Source organism: Anolis carolinensis, chromosome 5 (assembly GCF_035594765.1).
Source record: "Anolis carolinensis isolate JA03-04 chromosome 5, rAnoCar3.1.pri, whole genome shotgun sequence".
Taxonomy (NCBI): Eukaryota; Metazoa; Chordata; class Lepidosauria; order Squamata; family Dactyloidae; genus Anolis; species Anolis carolinensis.
This window is the reverse complement of record NC_085845.1, coordinates 46,328,406-46,348,380: the sequence shown is the minus strand read 5'-3', so window position 1 is coordinate 46,348,380 and position 19,975 is coordinate 46,328,406. Positions and strand designations below refer to the sequence as shown.

The 19,975-nt window shown below is 39.4% G+C and overlaps 1 protein-coding gene across 1 annotated transcript in view; it reads right to left on the bottom strand.

The window, feature by feature from the left end:
- Positions 1-677: 677 nt before the first annotated feature.
- The window catches only part of smad1 (SMAD family member 1), a 58,519-nt gene continuing 39,221 nt past the window's right edge, over positions 678-19,975 (bottom strand). Inside the window, exons 3-7 of the mRNA XM_003221677.4 lie at positions 14,119-14,376; positions 13,259-13,375; positions 7,223-7,444; positions 3,742-3,998; positions 678-1,920 (exon numbers count right to left, since the gene is read on the bottom strand). Of these exons, the coding sequence (XP_003221725.1) occupies positions 1,777-1,920; positions 3,742-3,998; positions 7,223-7,444; positions 13,259-13,375; positions 14,119-14,376 (998 nt within the window). The 3' untranslated portion in view covers positions 678-1,776. The remainder of the gene's footprint in view (positions 1,921-3,741; positions 3,999-7,222; positions 7,445-13,258; positions 13,376-14,118; positions 14,377-19,975) is intronic.

The window sequence follows — 19,975 nt, the reverse complement described above, 5'->3', positions numbered from 1 at the left end:
ATATTCAAGCAGTGCTTCTTGTAAGTCAGAGCATGGTCCAGAGTAATACCCAGGTATTTTGGTGTGCTGCAATGCTTCAGTTGTATTCTTTCCCAAGTAATCCTCAGAGCTCGACATGCATGACTGTTCTTAAGGTGAAAAGCACATGTCTGCGCTTTAGATAGATTAGGAATCAGATGGTTTCCCTGTAATAAGCAGTAAGAGCACCTAGAGATTTGGAGATCTTCTGTTCAACCATTTCAAAGCTCCCTGCTTGAGTGGTGATGGCACAATTGTCAACATAGATGAAACTCTGTCCCTTCTGGCAGTGGCCGATTGTATGCTAACAAGCAAATACATACTCTGATTTTCAAGTAACTAGTGAATATAAATATTAGCAATATGGTATTGGAAAGGGATCACAGTTACCTTGAGAAATATTTGAAAACTATTTCTGGGCCACTTTTACGCTGCTATAAAAATCCAGATTATCTGCTTTGAACTGGATTATATGGCAGTGTAGAAGGGGACTTTGTATGCTTGAGAATATTAAAAACAAAGCACCTAAGATAATTTTATAATTCGATATAAGAGTGTCACTTGCTCTTCCATACTGACAGTTCCCTCTTTTCCCTCCCAATAAACTGTTATTCATTTAGAACTGTTTTGTAGCTTGATAATAAATGCACAAGACATGGTTTTAATCAAAGTAAGCAATAAGTTTATTTGAATTTCAGTAGAGATGAACCACTAAGTGTTGGAATAAAAAATACTGGAAAAAGTACTACAGCTTGAATGAATATAAAAACATTAGCAGAAAGAAAACAATTTAAAATGGTAAAAAATTAACCTTAAGTCTGAAACACTTGAATAGGTTTGTTTAAGTCCTCCCAATATGTGCTAACATCTGCTACATTGGCAAAACACAAAGCTCTTACAAAATGAAACAGCTATTTCCGTTATGTGGACTGCGCAAAACTGCCCCATCTTAAAAAGGCTGTACAGTTTGTCTTGAAATATACAGACCTTGTAGTACATGACAAAAGCATTGATTGACCCAACTCGCTGTGTGAAGCTGTGGATGGGCAGAAATATCAGTATTAAGGTGAAGCCACTAGAAAAATGAAATGCACACAGCAAGACTTGGACTTGTTTCACAAGCTATGTTTACAATATAGTTCTACCTGCCCTTGTCCTCTTCCCCTTCCCTCCCACCCCTGAACTATCTAATGTCCTTAGGCTAGTCCATCTCTAATATCCAAATACACTGTACATACATTTAGCAAAGAGCATACCTAAAAATTCTTGCAGCAGTATGGTCAGTACACAATTTCATAAAATTACACTGAAGCTTTAATTTTTTTCAGAGGAGAGCAACTATTACCAAAACCAATAGCTTTCCAATCTCTTGAAAAACTAGTTTGGAAAAAGAGAGAGTAACCAGCAACTTTTTGGCACTCATTCCAGGACACAAAACACAATGGAAGCTCTAGAGTGGGGTCTTTTTTTTTTTTTTTGCTAGATTAGATTGTTTGAGAACAATGTCCTTCTGATTCAACTGACTTGGTCATCCCTAGCTATTACACACTGCCCTGCAAGAGATAAACTACTATGTAAACTAAGAGTCTTAATACCAACAACTTAGTAGCGGCTTTTTTCCCTCCTGATCTAACAGTTGGTCACAGAAGTCAAGTATAATAAAGGCTGCTGCCAGTTTTGTACATGTGTCTGACTCATACATCCTTCAAGTACATGCAAGGCTCAATAGTGTCTGAAGTCTAGTTGCTCCGGATCCTTTTAAGATACAGAAGAGATTGGGTTGTGAGGGGAGCCCATCTGCGTGAGAACTTTATCCAGCCATTGGAGGGGTCCGTGCAAGTGAATCTCAATCCAACATGGCGTGCTTGTGACATCCTGCCGGTGATACTCTGCTCCCCAACCCTACAAAGAAAGGAATTTGAAAGATTACAACATTTTTGACCTCTATCACATAGAGATATATTCCATTTCCAAGATTCGTTGAAACCGATTCCAAATGGGTCCTATCAAATGACATTTCTCCAATTGTCAGAAATCCCTTGGAATGTGTCTGCAAAGCGTCACAGAAATGCACACAGGATTCTATTCTTATTTTTTATTTACTAGATTTTTATACGTTGCTGAGGCACTGTTCTTTGTCTCACTTTGCACTTTGATTGTTACTGCAGATAGCCAGCTTTACTCACAGGTTCTACTGCATTTTAGGAAATGTTATAATTTTTACAATGTTATTAGCTGGGATTTTATATGTATTGTCACTATGTATATACTTATGTATTGTTGTTTATATGCAACACTTGGGAGTGCTTCTGTGAGCTGCCCCGAGTCCCTTCAGGGAGATGGTAGGTAAAGGTAAAGGTTTTCCCGACATTAAGTCTAGTCATGTCCGACTCTGGGGTTTGGTGTTCATTTCCATTTCTAAGCTGAAGAGATGCCATGTGGCAGGCATGACTGCAGGGAGTGCCGTTACCTTCCCGCCGGAGCAGTACTTATTGATCTACTCATTTGCATGTTTTTGAACTGCTAGGTTGGCAGAAGCTGGGGCTAACAGCAGAAGCTCACACTGCTCCCTGGATTCAAACTGCCAACCTTTCGTTCAGCAAGTTCAGCAGCTCAGTGGTATAACCTACTGCGCCACTGGGGACTCCCACGGAGATGTTGGTGGGGTATAAATAAAGATTAAATATTATTATTTTTACATGTGATCAAAATCAGTAAGCATTCCGTCAGCTAAAATCTCGTGAGAACAGTTGTTTGAGACTTCCAGGCTAGGTCACTGTGAAATATTAAAAAAGAAAAAGAAAAAATAGGGGGACATTCAAATGGATTGGGAGGAGTCAGCCTTCTGTGATGAGTCAAAGCACAGTATTTTCAAATCGTAATAATTGTAATAATTGGGTGTCATGAGGAGAGTTTGCATAATATAGGCCCAAACAGAAAGGCAGTACCTTTCAACCACTACCCTGTAACTTCCATGTGAAATAATTTATTAACTACTACAACACTTGGTGGACATATGTAAATTTAGGGAAGTGTGTAAGAGAGAAGTCCTCCAGGTTGTTGTGAGATTTTTTGGGCTGTATGGCTATGTTCCAGAAGCATTTTCTCTAGACATTTCATCCACATCTATGGCAGCCATCCTCAGAGCTTCTGGAACAAGGTCATACAGCCCGTAAAACTCACAGTAACCCAGTGATTTCAGCCACAAAAGCCTTCGACAAGACACAGAATTTCTTTATTTTAACTAATAGTTCTATGAAATAATTGTAGAATAACTACTATTTCAATCTTGATGGAGAGCTAGAAATGATATACAGTGGTTCCCTCGCTACTTCGCGGTTTGCTTTTTGCTGATTTGCGTTTTTTTTAATAATCACTAAAATAATAGTATAAATCTTAAAATATTATAAATCCCTCTTTCTACTTCCTTCCTAAGGAGAAGCCTAAGGAAGGAAGGAAGGAGCCGAAGGGAGATAATAGGAGGCTGAAGCAGCTTTGTTTTCACCTCACAAGGCAGCGGCAGACAGAGACTCTACTTGCCAATGAGACTGTAAGCAACACAAATATAGTATCCCTACTTTGCGGATTTTCACTTTTCGCGGGTTGTCCTGGAACGTAACCCCTGTGATAAGTGAGGGAATACTGTATACTATTAATTCAAGAAACCAGGCTTTCTGTTTCACAAGCTATCAAAGGTCTCTCCCTGATGTCCACACAGCTTACCTTTACAAAACTCATCCGGATAGTGCACATCTTAGTGAGTTCGTACACTGTTTCAAAGCCATGATTCACTGACTGAGCCAGAAGCTGAGCAAACTCTTGGTTATTGAAAATCTTCAAACTGCAGCCACTTGGAATTTTGCAAACCGTGGTTGGGTGGAAACTATGGTGGTAATTGCAGTTTCGACTTTGCACAAATATACTACTGTCACTAAGGCACTCTGCATAGACTTCTCCACCAACGTAATACAGGTGAACTCCTACAAGAGACAAAAGACTAGTTAGATTCATGCTGAAACTGAGGGGCTTCTGAGCAAATGTTTCAAAGAGCAGTTCAGTATGAATAATTACTTCTCAAGTGCAATTAAATACTATGTATCTGAACTAAGGAAGTAACTACAGGATCATCCTTTTCATATTTTGATTATAACAAATGCATTAAAGTCTATAATGGATTTGAAGGATGCTCTTTCTAAAAATTAAGGTTTAAATTTCCATCTTCTCACAATGCAAGCCCTTGTGCATAAATCATTTTTTTTTTTACTAAACATCGATCCCCAAGTTCTGGGCCGACCTGTACCCAGTTTGAACCCCACAGCAGCCAAAAAAACCTGGAGGTAAAATAGTAATAGCAACTCTCCATATAACCTTGTGGAATCATCAATTTATTTATGACTGCATTAGATAATAATTTTATATAGTTCAATTTCATTTTATATGGTTCAGTTTTTAGTTTCTATCTAAATCCTTTCATAGGTAGGAGAAATTCTGTATGCTTGGAGAACCAGAGCTCTTTTGTGTTTCAGTAAAGTGTTTCGTGTTTAGTGTTTATTGGTTTAGGTTTCAAGGTTCAGTTTAGTGCTTATTTCCTAGAAATAAGAAGCCTAAATATGTATTTTTAGCAGAATCATAAAATCAACCAAGTGACATATGGAATTTTGACAAGTAAGTTTAAAGTTATGAGGTCTTATCAGACTGGGTTGATGTGACTTTTTTGGGCTGTATGGCGATGTTTCAGAAGTATTCTCTCCTGATGTTTCACCTACATCTATGGCAAGTATCCTCCGGGTTTGTGAGGTCTGTTGGAAACTAGGCAAGTGGGGTTTATATATCTGTGGAATGTCCAGGTTGGGGAAAAACTCTTTGTTTCTGTTTGAGGCAAATGTGAATGGTGCAGTTGACCACCCTGATTAGCATTGAATAGCCTGGCAGCGTCAAAGCCTGGCTGCTTCCTGCCTGGGGAAATCCTTGGTTGGGAGACCTTAATTGATTCATGTCTGGTATTCCCCCATTTTCTTATCAGACCACTAATAAGAAAACAGGAACTTCCTATGTGCTCCATATCCTAAAAGCCTTATGAACCGAAACTGTGACATTGACTCAATTAAAGAAACCAGCAGTTTTCCATAACCACTGCCTGCCTCTAAAGGACTTTGCCCTGAGGTTTCCTTTAGAAATCTCAGTTGTGAAATCAGAATCATAGTAGTATAACAGTTGCAACAATGAACTAGGAGATCAGAGTTCAGTTTTCTCTGAACCTGTGATTAAAAATCTCCCGAATGAGTCACTCTCAACCTGCCTGCTCTCCCGCAAGGGATTACTGTGATAAAATGGGAAACACCTCAAGATCTTGGAGAAGTTGGTTTTTTGTACTACGTCTCCCACTGGCCCTACTAGCTGGAGAAGAAGGGAAATACCCAAACCCCTTGTATGCTTAAGTCTCATTATATACAAAGGCATGGTAAAACATTTTCAAAGGAAAACAGTTATAGTTAATTTGAGAAGCACTGTGAAATATTGTCTGTTTTCAATATACACTACCAAGATAAAAAAATAATTTTCTGTCACAAACAGGTGGGAAAATTTAATATAATTTTTCTTCCAGCTAACTTGAAATCCAAATGCATCTCCATTAAGAAAAAATATAAACAGCAAGCAGACCATGTTTCTGGAAATACCAGTCATATAGAAAGCCAGGTAACTTACTTAGTCCTTTTAAAAGTGTAACGGCATTAATTGCCACTTGTAAGCCACCCTGAGTCCCCTTGGGAGAGAAGGGCGGGGTATAAATAATAGTAATAAATAAATAAATAAATAAAAAGAGGCAGCATGTATTCATTTATATTGTTTGGGAAATTCAAACAAAACAAAGCATATGTTTCAGAATTGAATATTTGAGTGTATGTGTTCAATGTTTTAATTTAGCTTAGTTCTATAATAGCACTGCCCACTCCTGAATTCAGCAGGCAGGCAGACAAACATCCCTTGTTTTACTATTTTGAAAGCTATACTATAGACCCTCAGTTAACCAGAACTCAAGCAACAAGAACTCTCAAGCAACTGGCAAAAATTGAAGAAATCATACTTTAAATAAAAAGCTATTTTTATAATACAGTAAAACTGTGTTACATTACGTCTGCATTTGTTTTAACTTGCTTTAAATTACCATCTTTCAATATTAATATCAAGTCAATACAGAGTGTAAGGTATGGAATATTATGGGGTATAGTATTAAGTAGACCTATTTTAATAGAACTCTCAAGCAACCAGAAACTAAGTTTATCCAGCATCTATGCATCCCCACGAGTGCCGGTTAACTGAGTCTCTACTGTATTAGTACTCTTTTGACTGCACTAGGAAGTGTCTAAAGGCCCTTCCAGACAGGCCCTATATCCCAGGATCTGATTCTAGGTTTTCTGCATTAAACTGGATTATGTGAGTCCTCACTACCAGATAATCTGGAATAAATAGAAAACCTGGGATCAGATCCTGGGACAAAGGGCCCGTCTGGGAGGGCATTTATTAGTCTCCTAAAGGCATCAACACTCTGCTAAACCATGGAAACTCACTTGGTGATTTTAGACCATTCACATTCTCTCAGCCTTAAAGGAAAGCAAATGCAAACGCCTTTGGAACAAATCTTTACAAGAAAATCACCTTAAGGTTGCCATATGTCAGAAACAACTTGAAGGCTCACGAAATATTCCAGCCTGAAGACTTGTACTGATTTCCTCTTAATGTGCTGGACTCTTACGGGTGCCATCTACACTGTAGAATTAATGCAGTTTGACACCACTTTAACTGCCATGGCTCATGAGAGTTATCTTTTTGCAAGGTCTTTAATCTTCCCTGCCAATTAGTGCTCAAACCACATCAAGCTACAACTCCCATGATTCCATAGCATGGAGCCATAGAAGTTAAAGTGGTGTGAACTGCATTAATTCTACAGTGTAGATGTATCCTAAGTCCAGAATATAGGGTACATATGGCCATATCTGGAGTTGTAGCCCAGCATAACTGAAAAGTACCAGGTTGGAGAAGGCTGCCTTGTACAAACCTGTTCCTACAGGTTATTCAAATGTCCTCTGTTTACAAAGAGATAACTTTGTATGCACACTGGAGTGCGCAGCCTCTCAATGAATCCTTAAGGCAAAAAGGCGCCTCTCTTCCACTCCCTCTCAAATAGGAACAAACCCGGCAGTACCTTTGCCAATATGCCGCCTGGTGTTCTCAATGGTGGAATTCCGATTAACGTTAGAGAGCAGCCCAAGGCAAAATCTATTCTTGTTGTTGGAAGGATCAGTGAAGCCATCCACCAAGACGCTTGTGGAAGAGGCATGAAACGCTTCGCCAACACGGTTGTTGAGCTCATAGTAGACAATAGAGCACCAGTGTTTCGGCTCTTCATAAGCAACTGCCTGAACATCTGCAACAGAAGGAAAACAGAAATCAGCGACACTGGAATTAATGAGTTCCTGAGCTTTAAAGTTTTATTTATTTATTTTCAGTGTGTAGGCTTTGGCTTCAGATCACTGAAGAAGCCAAGGAGGCGGGCTGGAAATCTGGCACTGCAGCTGCTAATTAGAAGTCGTTCCACCACAATGCCCCATTATCTAATACGTTTGGAGCTTTGCTAGCAATACAATGAAAACTTCCATGCTGAGGGGAGGCCGAGAGGAAGTGCAGCAGGTATCTGGGCAATCAGTGTGATACCTGAAGCGTTGCAAGGAAGTGGTAATATTAATACTGATTAAGCAGTATCAAATGGGGGAGGTCTGTGTTTGAATTGTCATTTGTGCTACAAGATCTATTGCCCTCGCTGCAAGGATAAAAGAGTTTCTTAAACCACTGTAAGACCCTTAGAAGTTGGGTGAAATACAAATGCCAGGAACAAAAACATGCACACTCTAGAACAACTCCAGGCAGCTTTTATGTAAACTTCATTATTATTATTTTTAATAGGTATACATTCTCTTGGGACAAAAAAAGGGAGTGCTTTGTTCAAAAGGGTCCCTGCTATAAGATATGGGCACATTTAAGGACAAGTAGGTAAAGATAAAGGTTTTCCCCTGACATGATGTCTAATCATGTCCGACTCTGGGGGTTGATGCTCATCTTAATTTCTAAGCTGAAGAGCCGGCGTTGCCCGAAGACACCTCCAAGGTCATGTGGCTGGCAAGACTGCATGGTGCCGTTACCTTCCCATCAAAGCGGTACCTATTGATCTATTCACATTTGCATGTGTTTTCACACTCCTAGGTTGGCAGAGGCTGGGGCTAACAGCGGGAACTCACCCTGCTCTCCCTGGATTCGAACCACCAACCTTTCGACCAGCAAGTTCAGCAGCTCAGTGGTGTAACCACTGCGCCACTGGGGGCTCCACATGGAAGTGGTATCTAACCCCAATAGAAATAGCAAACAAATAAAAATCACTCAAAAATTGCTGGAGAGGATGCCAAGAAGCGGGAACATATATACATATGTGATGGCATTGTAAATATGTAAATAATTTTTGGGGAAAGGGATTTAGAGAAATAGAGGATATAATGAACATTAAAATAGAAAGAAATCCTAATATAGCTCCATTATCATTATATACAGTGTTCCCTCACTTATCACGGGGGTTAGGTTCCAGGACCACCTGAAATAAGTTAAAATCTGTGAAGTAGGGACACTATATTTATTTTAATATTTATACATTACTTTAGTAGTTATACACTATTTTAAGTCTTTATCAACCAATCGTGTGTTGATAAATCACCTCCTTCTCCTCTCGTTGAGCTTGGGCTCCTTTTCTCTCCCTTTGGCTTCTCCTTCCTCCCTTCTTTAGGCTGTAAATTGTAATTTTTTATGATTTATAATAGTCTTTTAGAGTTTATTGAAAAACCGCAAAACAGTGAATACACAAAAAGTGAACTGCGAAGTAGTGATGGAACACTGTAATAATAGCTGATGAAAGAAGAAAAAGATGTGATATCAAATATATTAACAATACTATTTATAGTAAGGAATTGGAAGAAGAGTCAAGGCAATGATTATGCCACAGAACACCTCACCATAGGCAGAAAAGACCCAGACTTCTTTACTGTATTATAGGGCAGTGCTTCTTAAAGCTATCTGCTATCAGGCACTAGCAGGGCTTTACCCATAATGTTTTTTTTTACTGTGTTTTTATATATATATATTTATTGGATTTTATATTCATAATCACAACAGTAGTACTTTGCTTTAACATTTGCCTTCCAAATCATCCTATATTTTTCCCTCCCTCCCTCCCTCCTCAACCACAGTATATTTCTACTAATCTTGAAGTTCCAGCCACAGTTAGTCTTTGTATTTTTTTCTTTGATGTAATAGTTGGCTCTTCCATCCCCCTCCCCCCAATGTGCCAGGGATGATCACTATATTGGTGCCCAATGACTATAATTTATTTCCTGGAAAAGTTCTGTAGACCAGAAGTCAAATAGTGGTGGATTGGCATTAAAAAGCCAGAGCTTGAAACATTGGTTTTGTACTATAACTGTTGGAAATAGTAACCTTCTCAAGCCTCCTTTATTTAATGTTTTGTCTGTTTTATAATGTGTCTGTTTATTTCCTGAAGTGAATGTCTTATTTGGTTTGCAGTTTTCCTATCTCTATGTACTTAAAGCAGTGGGAGGGGCTGCAGACCATGTGACTGGTTTAGTCACTGTTTAGGATACAGTTTAAAAGGATGACATTTGAGGCTTGAGTCTGTCTGAGTATAGAAGCCAGTGTTAGGAGTCAGAAGACAGTTGAGGCTTGAGTCCCTTGGAAGTAGACTGTTATGAAAGAGAGCTGTACAGAGCAATATAGTTTTGAAGAGACTGTTAAAGACTATAAGTTAAAAATACAAACTGAAATGTTTGAAAGTTTAACCTGACAAGAAATGCAGTGGTATATTTAAATACATGAACTTATAAGTAAAACAAACAAGTCATTTTACAGATGTCTACTTGAATATTTGTCTACTGAGAGACAAGATATTTATGTGCTCAGTGATCTTCCATTACCCAGTAAACTAAAGGAACACCTCTGAAATTCTTCTACCCAATAGGTTATGATCCTAACAGGTCATAATCCAATAGTAACGTTTAGAATTTTGCCACTCTTGTCCAATGGTAACTGGAAGATTCTGTTGTTCAGAAGGTAACTCTTCCCAACTCAGCACCAGCTTCTATACTGTGCTGCCCCTATACTTTAGAATACACTTAAGTCTGATCCAAGATAAAGAGCTAGAGGAAAGAAATAATTAACAATAGACGTAAGTACAGTTTAGACCAGGGGTCCCCAAACTAAGGCCCGGGGGCCGGATGCGGCCCATCAAAGCCATTTATCCGGCCCCCACGGCACAAGGGCAGAACGGGGTTGGTGTAAGTGACCCAAGGGGTCTCTTACAACCCTTAATATTATTATAATTATTATTATTATTATTATTATTATTATTATTATTATTATTATTATTATTATTAACATTGAGGCTGGGTGGCCATCTGTCAGGGGTACTTGGCTTGTGCTTTTGGAGCACAAAGGCAGAAGGATATTGGACTCAATGGCCCAAGGGGTCTCTTCCAACCCTCTTTATTATTATTATTATTATTATTATTATTAATTATTGCTCAGTGGCCAACCCTCATTATTATTATTATTATTATTAACATTGAGACTGGGAGGCCATCTTTCAGGGGTGCTTTGCTTGTGCTTTCGGTGCACAAAGGCAGAAGGATATTGGACTCAATGGCCCAAGGGGTCTCTTCCAACCCTCTTTATTATTATTGTCGTTATTGTTGTTATTATTATTATTATTATTGCTCGGTGGCCAACTATAGTCTGGCCCTCCAACAGTCCAAAGGATTGTGAACTGGCCCCCTGTTTAAAAAGTTTGGGGACCCCTGGTTTAGACCATCAGAATGAGCTAAAAAAGAGGATTAGCTGTGGGGTGGCCAGCATCTACGTCCAGCCACTGTCTCCAAGTCCAGTTCACTTATTATCAGGGATATACTAAGAAGTGCTGATGCAAACAAGCTGTGGCGTTCTTAATCCTTTCAAGTCATTGTAAGGGAGCCTTTGATTATTAGTAAGTGGGTGCACTCTTCGCAGCAAGATGCCAGTAACTATTAAAGCTACGCAGTTTTGCCCTAGTTCTCAAACTCAGGAAGAAATCCTGCCAGCTGGCCATTCCTGCCGAGTGAAATCATATCTCTCTCACACAGATTTCATACTAACTTCCTCACATTTGCCTTAAGTCATGCCGAGCAGGTGCGTTTTGTCTCTCCATTTCCCAGCATGAGCCAACAATAGGAGTTACCCAACTTCACTGACAGGATGCAGCTTGTTAAGTCAAATCTCTTAAGACTAACAAATCTTCACAAAGAACAGGCCTCTAAACGTCTGCAGCTAGACAGCGTTTGCACTGAGGTTTACTGCGACTGCCCCTTGGTAAACATGAACTGCAGCAGACCTTTCCAAAGGGCCATTAAACAAACAATGCAGCCCTACGTATCAGGCAGAGGTAGGGGAGGAGAGAAGCCAGCTCACAGAATCAAGGGAAACAGGTGTGGGGTAAACAATGTCAATATAAAGGAAACTACGATAGCTTTGCCCTCTATAAAAGAGGGGGAGGGAGGATATTAAATTCAGGGGGAAGAAGATCTGGAGGGAGCTTCTGCCGTGCTGAATAGCTGCATTTGCTACCAGCAGTCAGGCATCCTGCTTTCCCACTCCTGTGCTAAGGGAAACCTCCTTCAGCTGTCCTGTACATGCCTTTGCTTCCCTCTGATGGAAATATCTAACCCCAAACCCACAGGGAGGACACAGAGAGGTTGCCATTAAGAGCACAGGGATCAGTGGAGTAAAAAGTGCTGCTACTTCCATTTGTTAAAATACCACAAGCTTAATCTGGTCCCAGACCCAGGTTTTTCAGGATGCTTTACAGATGAAACTGTGGGAGCATCGACTGAGGCTGGATCTACACTGCCCTATATCCCAGGTTCTGATCCCAGATTATCTGCTTTGAACTGGACTATATGAGTCTACATTGCCAGATAATCTGGGTTAAGAAAATAATCTAGGATTAAATCCTGGGATATAGGGCAGTGTAGATCCAGCCTGAGACACCCCACTTCACAGCACATTGCCTGAGATATCACATTGCAACTATACAACCATACCATACAACCTGGAGCTAATTCAAGCATAACCCAACATGGAAGAATGGGTTATGTATTTGGTTAGCCCTGCTATACCTGGACAGTTTTCCGAACCAAATTCACACTGACTTATTGCAGCCAGAATACCCAAGCAAACCCTTTTAGTCAAACTACACACATACTAGTCACTGGGAGAATTCCTAAGGAATACAAGAGTTCCAGAACAGAAGAGTCAGATAAAAAATCCATAAATCTGCTTACTGCTGCAAGAACGACATAACCTAAACCTATCAACAAAGCTGGCATAAGACAGTGTTTCCTACTGAGAGTGAGATTTATAGCAGGAATTAAAAGTTACCTCTGCCAAAAGGTTACTGCCCACTCTTATTTATCAAATCTATTGAAGCTGCTCATAAGGCTGAGCAGTAGCCAAGTTATCCAGGTGGCTGCATATCTAATCTTGATGACATAATATGCACATTGTGCCTGTCTGAGCCATCTGCTTGCAGTTGTGGACTGGAGTGTCCACAGAATGCCAACATAAGTTTGGTTGGCATACTGGTTTTCAGGACTTGTTCCCAGGAGCACCTGAGGGAAGATTATCCACAGCTATGTGCTCCATATTAGTGCAGGATCATATTTTCTCACCAACCACACATATTAATAGGGTTTGTTTATCTATATACAGTAGAGTCTCACTTATCCAAGCCTCGCTTATTCAAGGTTCTGGATTATCCAAGCCATTTTTGTAGTCAATGTTTTCAATATATCGTGATATTTTGGTGCTAAATTCGTAAATACAGTAATTATTACATAACATTACTGCGTATTGAACTGCTTTTTCTGTCAAATTTGTTGTATAACATGATGTTTTGGTGCTTAATTTGTAAAATCATAACCTAATTTGATGTTTAATAGGCTTTTCCTTAATCCCTCCTTATTATCCAAAATATTTGCTTATCCAATCTTCTGCCGGCCCGTTTAGCTTGGATAAGTGAGACTCTACTGTACATATAATTTATATATTTTTATATATATAGATATAATATATAAAGAGAGAAATAAAGTTTCACCTCCTCTGTTTACTTCTGGAGGAATTGAAGGTGCCATCATGTTGGTGTCCATTGGCTGTGTCCCATCCTGTGTCATTTGATCATCTGGAGGTAGGTAAGCAGGAGGAGGAGTATCAGCTAAATGTAAAAAAAAAAAAAAAAGCCCACAGAGATTATTTCTTATTTTTACATTCACATTAAGTAGAAAATGGTGTGTCAAGTCAAACTATAGTCTCTGCTCACTTGATAACCCAAGGAAGCCACTTATATTTCCAACTGTTCATTTTTCTGTATTGAGCCTCCCTTTACTCTTCAAGAAGGCAAACATACAAATCATTCTTTTATGGTTGAGGAAACATGCTACAGTTTGCTCTTGAAGGGACAACCAGAAGCAAATGGGATAAAAGTCAATCAAAAATTGTGACTAAGGTTGGAGAAAATGATCAGCAGAAGGTGGTCTACAAATTTAGGTGTTTAACCAATAACAGAATCCTGCAGGAACAAGATTTCAGGCAATATTTGCATACATTTGTCATGTTCTTCTTATGCTGTCTTCCCCAAGCACTAAACAATACCTAATGCTGGTTTGCACCAAATTAAATATGCTTCAGGTATGGAAGGCAAGGAACAGTCATAAAAAATTAAAGCATATCAACTAGGAAATGAGTAATGCTGGACAAAATCAAGGCTAGGCTTCCTTCCAGAACTAGTCTAGTTTATTTTGTTCATTGACACATACCTCCTCTTAGTCACATGAGTCATTTTTAAACTCCCCAAAAGCAAACATCCACACAAACAGTTGTTGCCTTGAGTTTTATGAGTAGACCAAAATTTTCAACATAGTAGAACTTGTGGCCAGTATCTCTTAGGGGGAAGCTTACCTGGCATCTGGAAAGGACTTCCTGGGTCCGAACTGGCAGGCGAATGAGGATAAGTGCCACTACTGCTTCCAGGGGAGTTTGGGTAGCTGCTGTTGGGTGAATGAGGAAATGGATGGCTGTTGGGCTGCTGGAAAGAGTCTGGAAAAGTAGCATTGTGCGGCATGTGAGGTTCATTTTGCCCAAGGTTGCGAAACTGAGCCAGAAGACTGTGCTGTGGGTTGTATTCACTGTGCCTGGGTACAAGCACCGGAGGAAGAACTAGAAAGAGATGGAGAGAGAGAAAAATCAGAAGATTTCAGCCTTTGTTCACAAGACCATACTTACAGTAGACAGGAAGATTGTTCTGTATAGGGGTGCAATAATAATTACATATTTGGTCGATGATAACTACGTTCTAGGAACAAGGAGGTCAAAGCCAGAAACCTCCTAGTATCCAGTTACTACATAACTAAAATTCTTAGTGGACACACTGCCTGTCAGGGTCCCAAAGCCATGGTTCAGTTTTCACAGCAGCTGGGGAAAAGGTAGTTGCTGGGTGGGCATGGAGAAGAAAAGGAACTTGCTGCCTGGTCGTTTTATTTGCGAAACAGTGTTTTATAAAATGATTGCAAACATTATTGCTTTTAGCACATTCAGCATCTTTTGAACTACTTTGTAGTTTGTGAACCTAAATGTTGCTGATGAGAAAATTCCACTTAATACAATGATAGCACTACAAAGGCCATGAATGGAGCAAAGAGACAACAGCTGAAAGATTATTTTTAACTTCAGCAATGGCTAGAAGGTTAACATTAAAGTTTGCTAGTTTAACTTTGTCAGTTCGCTTTATTTCTGAAATATTTCCAACATTATATTGTGCAGTCTATGCTTTAGAGATAATACAGAACCACTATTCAAAAGTGTGTTTTATCCCTTACTGGATGGTGGCGAGTCTTATATAATTATTTTTTTAGGGAAGAAGTGGTATGCATGCAAACATAAGAACCATGCAGCCATTCCTGCCTTTGTAAACTCAGAAATTAAATCCCTCTGATCAACCACACTTACTTCCAGATGTCCACAGAATTGCAACCTGAATCTTACTTCACTGGTTTAGCATCTCTACTCATGAAGACTGAAGTAAAGCTGGAACTCTTGAAGTTGGGTTAGATCCAGGCTTACATCATGTTTAGAACAGACCCAATGAAATCCACAGGATTTAAGGGATTATGGCCAAATCTCATTAATTTCACTAGGTCTACACAAAGCATAACTCAGTCTGGAACCAAAACATTATCTTTTCTCCCTATCACAATGCAATCTATAGAGAAAGCTATTTCCACAAGGCCTTTGACTGCTGATGTTAAATATATATTACATTCCACTCTGCCCTGTGAAATTATTCTTTCAAGAGTAGTCAGCTACTAAAACAATCAATACAATAATAATAATGCAGCTAAAACTGGTTTTACTGCACCTGTTGACTAAAAACAGAACAGTGCATTTAGAAAATTGCAGGGCAAAATTCAAGATTGCAGGGAGAACCATAACCAACCCTCTCCCTTTCCCTAGAAAATACTATTTTTGTCTGGCACTGAAAAGCAGAGATCAAAATGTAGTTTCACCATGGCCATAGTGGCCTTGGATGAGGATGTCAAGGGAACTCCTTGTGTGTGTCTTTGATATGGATCTGGAGAAAGGCAGAAATAGTGCTACAATCTCTGTTACTTTCTGGAGACAAGAGTAGCCATCAAAGAAATAGATGTGCTCAGATCAACTAATTTAAGTCCTGTATTTTGCTAGTCCTGGTATGGATTGAGAAATTCTATATAATCAGGTATGGGCTTCACAACCAGCCACTGAAGGGATGTTCTCAAAAGATGAAAGAGCTGTGATGCAGAAGCTAGTCTATACCTACCTGCAGAGGTGCAAGAATGTTAAGGAATATGGAATAGCCTGATTTTGATAGCCATGTATTCTGACCACCCAAAGTTTGTAGATATCTTGATATCAGACAAGTTTGGTGAGTCCCCTACCCCCACTACAGCTAAACCTCAGCTTCGAAGAGAAAGGCCGTTTAGAAGGTGTTTGGAAATGATCTAGGCCAATGGCATAGCTTGGAAAATTACACACAAACTGAGCCATTCTGCAAGTTGTGGCCTAAAAAAAGTAATATTACCAAGCAATCGAGTGGAGGCAGGAGTATAGTGGAGAAAAACAGCTATTTCATGTAAATTCCACTGACAGCATATGCAAAAACAACTAAGTGCATCATGATATAGCTTCTTGCCCCTTCCCACAATCCTTCTATACAATACAATTGATTCTTCTTCTTCTTCACTTTATCTATACCAGGCATGGACAAACTTTGACCCGCCAGGTTTTTTGAACTGCAACTCCCACAATTCCTAACAGCCGGTATACACCTCACAATATCCCTCACAACCTCCTAGAATGCCTGCCATAGATGTGGGCGAAACATCAGGAGAGAATACTTCTGGAACATGGCCATACAGCCCAAATAACACATAACAACCCAGCCAGTAGGCTGATAGGAATTGTGGGAGTTGAAGTCCAAAACACCTGGTGGGCTGAAGTTTGCCCATGTCTGATCTATATCCTGATTCAAGATAACTAACAGCCAGACACATTGATCAATTTAAAACAAAGGAAATACAAAAATAAACAAAACAATTAAACAGTATATGTGTGTTCAGTTAAAAATACAAATAAAATACAATAAATACAATTGAACTGCATTTTAAAACACACAATCCCCCCTCCCAACCACCCCAGCAATGTGCCCTTTATCCTTGATGAACAAAAGTAACTTACAGAAAGCTACCTAGTCAACTTCACACCCAAGCAGAGATACTCAATTTTTAATTCATTTACTTGTCCGAACATATCTCCTCCTATCAGCTAACAAGATCCCTAAGATCATCCAGAGAGGCCCTGCTCTCGGTCCCACCGGCCTTGCAAGGGCCTTCTTGGTGGTGGCTCCCCAGCTGTGGAACACCCTCCTGAGAAATATCCAACAAGCCCCAACCCTTTTGGGCTTCAGAAAAGCTGTAAAAACATGGTTGTGTGCTCAAGCTTTTCATGAGTAAACGTCAAGTCGACATGGTCCATTGCAAGGCTGAAGCATGAGGATTTTGGATGAATTGAATTAACCACATATGTTTTTAGTTTTATAATGTATTTAACAGTTTTAATTAATTGTATGTAGCATTTTGAGTTATAATTGTATTTTAGGCATTAATTTGCCAACTGCTGTAAGCTGCCCTGAGTCCCCCCGGGTGAGAAGGGCGGAGTAGAAATGCTGGAAATAAATAAATAAATTCGGTCACTTCCGCCTCTTCCACAAACAAAGTCTTGTTTAAAAATGATACCTGCTATTATTTTAAGCAGAAGTGGGTGTTGGGCCTGCAACTCCCATTAGCCCTAGTGCATAGCAAGTAATGAGGGATGACAGGAATTACAGTGCAAAAATACCTGGAGGTCCACCAGTGCCCCCCTTCAGGTTTTAAATATCTTTCCTTTAATTCCTTCAAGGAATCAAAACACTGCATACCTGCTCCTCAAATCTCCTAAATCTGTTACTGAAAAGAACTACATCTCTATCACTCGTTGTCATTTTTTAAAATAATGGCCTATGAACCCTTGTTCCAAGCCATGGAGTTCGTGCTTTTCTCAAATATCTGGAAGAGAATCTGCAGCATGTCTTTTGGACTGCTAATCAGACTTTCCAAGGGCACAGAGGCATTGGATTTTCCACATAAACTACAGACAAAGGGCAGAGAGAGGGTCACTTCTGGTATGATTTTTTCCTCAACAGCTCATACTCATCAACACACTAATTTAATTCTCCCATATTGTGCAAGAATGCCAAAATGTGTATTGTTTTAAGTTTTCCTTCTTAAAAAAAAACACTGGAGATTCCCAGCAGTTTCTTGGTACTGCTAGGAACTCCGTTCAGAAGGAAACATGTAAATCAGTAGTCACTTGGGTGCTAGAGCTAGCAAAAGTTCTTAACATGAACTTGCCTTAAGAAATGGCACACTTGTATTCCAACCTACTTATATAATTTGTTGTACGCTTAACAATCAAGTCATGAGAACCCCTTCTTATTCTTGGGCATTTGATTGTTGGTAGCAATTGGATTTAGACGGCAATATTACTCCTTTGGACTACAAATGGTTGCTAGATTTTTTTTGTACAGATTGAGTATCCCTTACCTGGAATTTCAAAATACACCAAACCCGCAAATTGTCCACATATGTGTCTGAGATAAAGTTTTGCTTTCTGATAGTTCCACATACACAAAATTTGTTTCATGAACAACACTATTAAAATACTGTCTATAAAATTACCTTCAGGCTATGTATATGATGTGCTTATGAAACATGAATGAATTTCATGTTTAGACTTGGGTCTCATCTCCAAGGTATCTTATTATGCATATGTAGGGGTTCCAAAATATGTAACACTTCTTGTCACAAGCATTTCGGATAAGTGACCTTTACCTGTATTGTTATCTAAAACCACAACTTTTCCAATATTCTTATTGGAATAAGAAGAACCACTATCCCATTTCCTTTATGGGAGTTCCTGTACCTGTGTAAACATACTGTGTAAAAGACATTTCCCTGAGTGTAACTTCCCTCTATTACTGTGCTAGGTTTCCTTGCACCAACTCAAATCCATATCATTAAGGTACAAGACAAGGTCTTCAATGTTTTAGATATTATAATAGCAGCCTTAAAGGAAAAGCAACCCCCACCCTAACCCGCTAAATGAAAAACCTGCCAGTAGTTAGTTCAGGGAAAGCACACTGTGACTCTATGTATATATGCCTGTTAGAAGTTAGCTTGATCAAGTCAGACACCTCTACTGTACAAAATAAATTGCCAAAATTCAGCACAGCGGGGAAAGGAGGCTGATCTCAGAGGTAGCTGCCAACCCAAGGGAAGAGCCTAATTGAAGAGACAGCAAGACTTTGCTGGGTTAAGCCAAGCACACCTGTTGCTATAAAGTAATCTAGAAGCCCAGATCTGCTCTTTGGAGAGCTACAAGACCTTGGAGGATACAGCTGGAGAGGTGTTAACTCTTTCCTTCCTTGAATTGTAAGGGAAAGCTCTGCAAGGGCTGCATTTCTCTCCTCTCATAACTTTCAGTACCCTGTTTCCCCTAAAATAAGACATCCCCAGAAAATAAGACCTACTAGAGGTTTTGCTGAATTGCTAAATATAAGGCCTCCCCCAAAAGTAAGACCTAGCAAAGTTTTTGTTTGGAAGCATGCCCGTCTAACAGAACACCAGAGCAGGCAGGATCGGTAAATGTACCTACCATAGAGTATTGTATATGGAAATAATTGTAGTAACAAGAAATTCTTGATAGGATTCACAGTTTGTCTCGTTATGCTGGTTTGTGATGACAACTACTGTACAGTATATAATAAATGTTCATTTTTTTGTTCAACAATAAATGTGAATTCTTCTTCATGGAAAAATAAAGACATCCCCTGAAAATAAGACCTAGAGCATCTTTGGGATCTAAAATTAATATAAGACACTGTCTTATTTTCGGGGAAACACGGTACTGTCAAAACGTAGGTATTTTAGGTTACAATACCCACTGGCCATTGAATCTTGGTCAATGACATTTGGGCAAGGGCAGCCTGTAGATTCATGGGAATGATCTTCCATTGTAATGATATTATTTAGAATAGGCTTTCAAACATTTGGAGGGCACTAGTTTGTTCAACCTTGATCTTACACAATTCTTTAGCCCATCCAAGTTTTGTTCATCTAGCAAAAAGTGCTAAATATTTTTCGGTGTGAAGGACAATTATGAATGAATTATGGTCAGTTGCAAA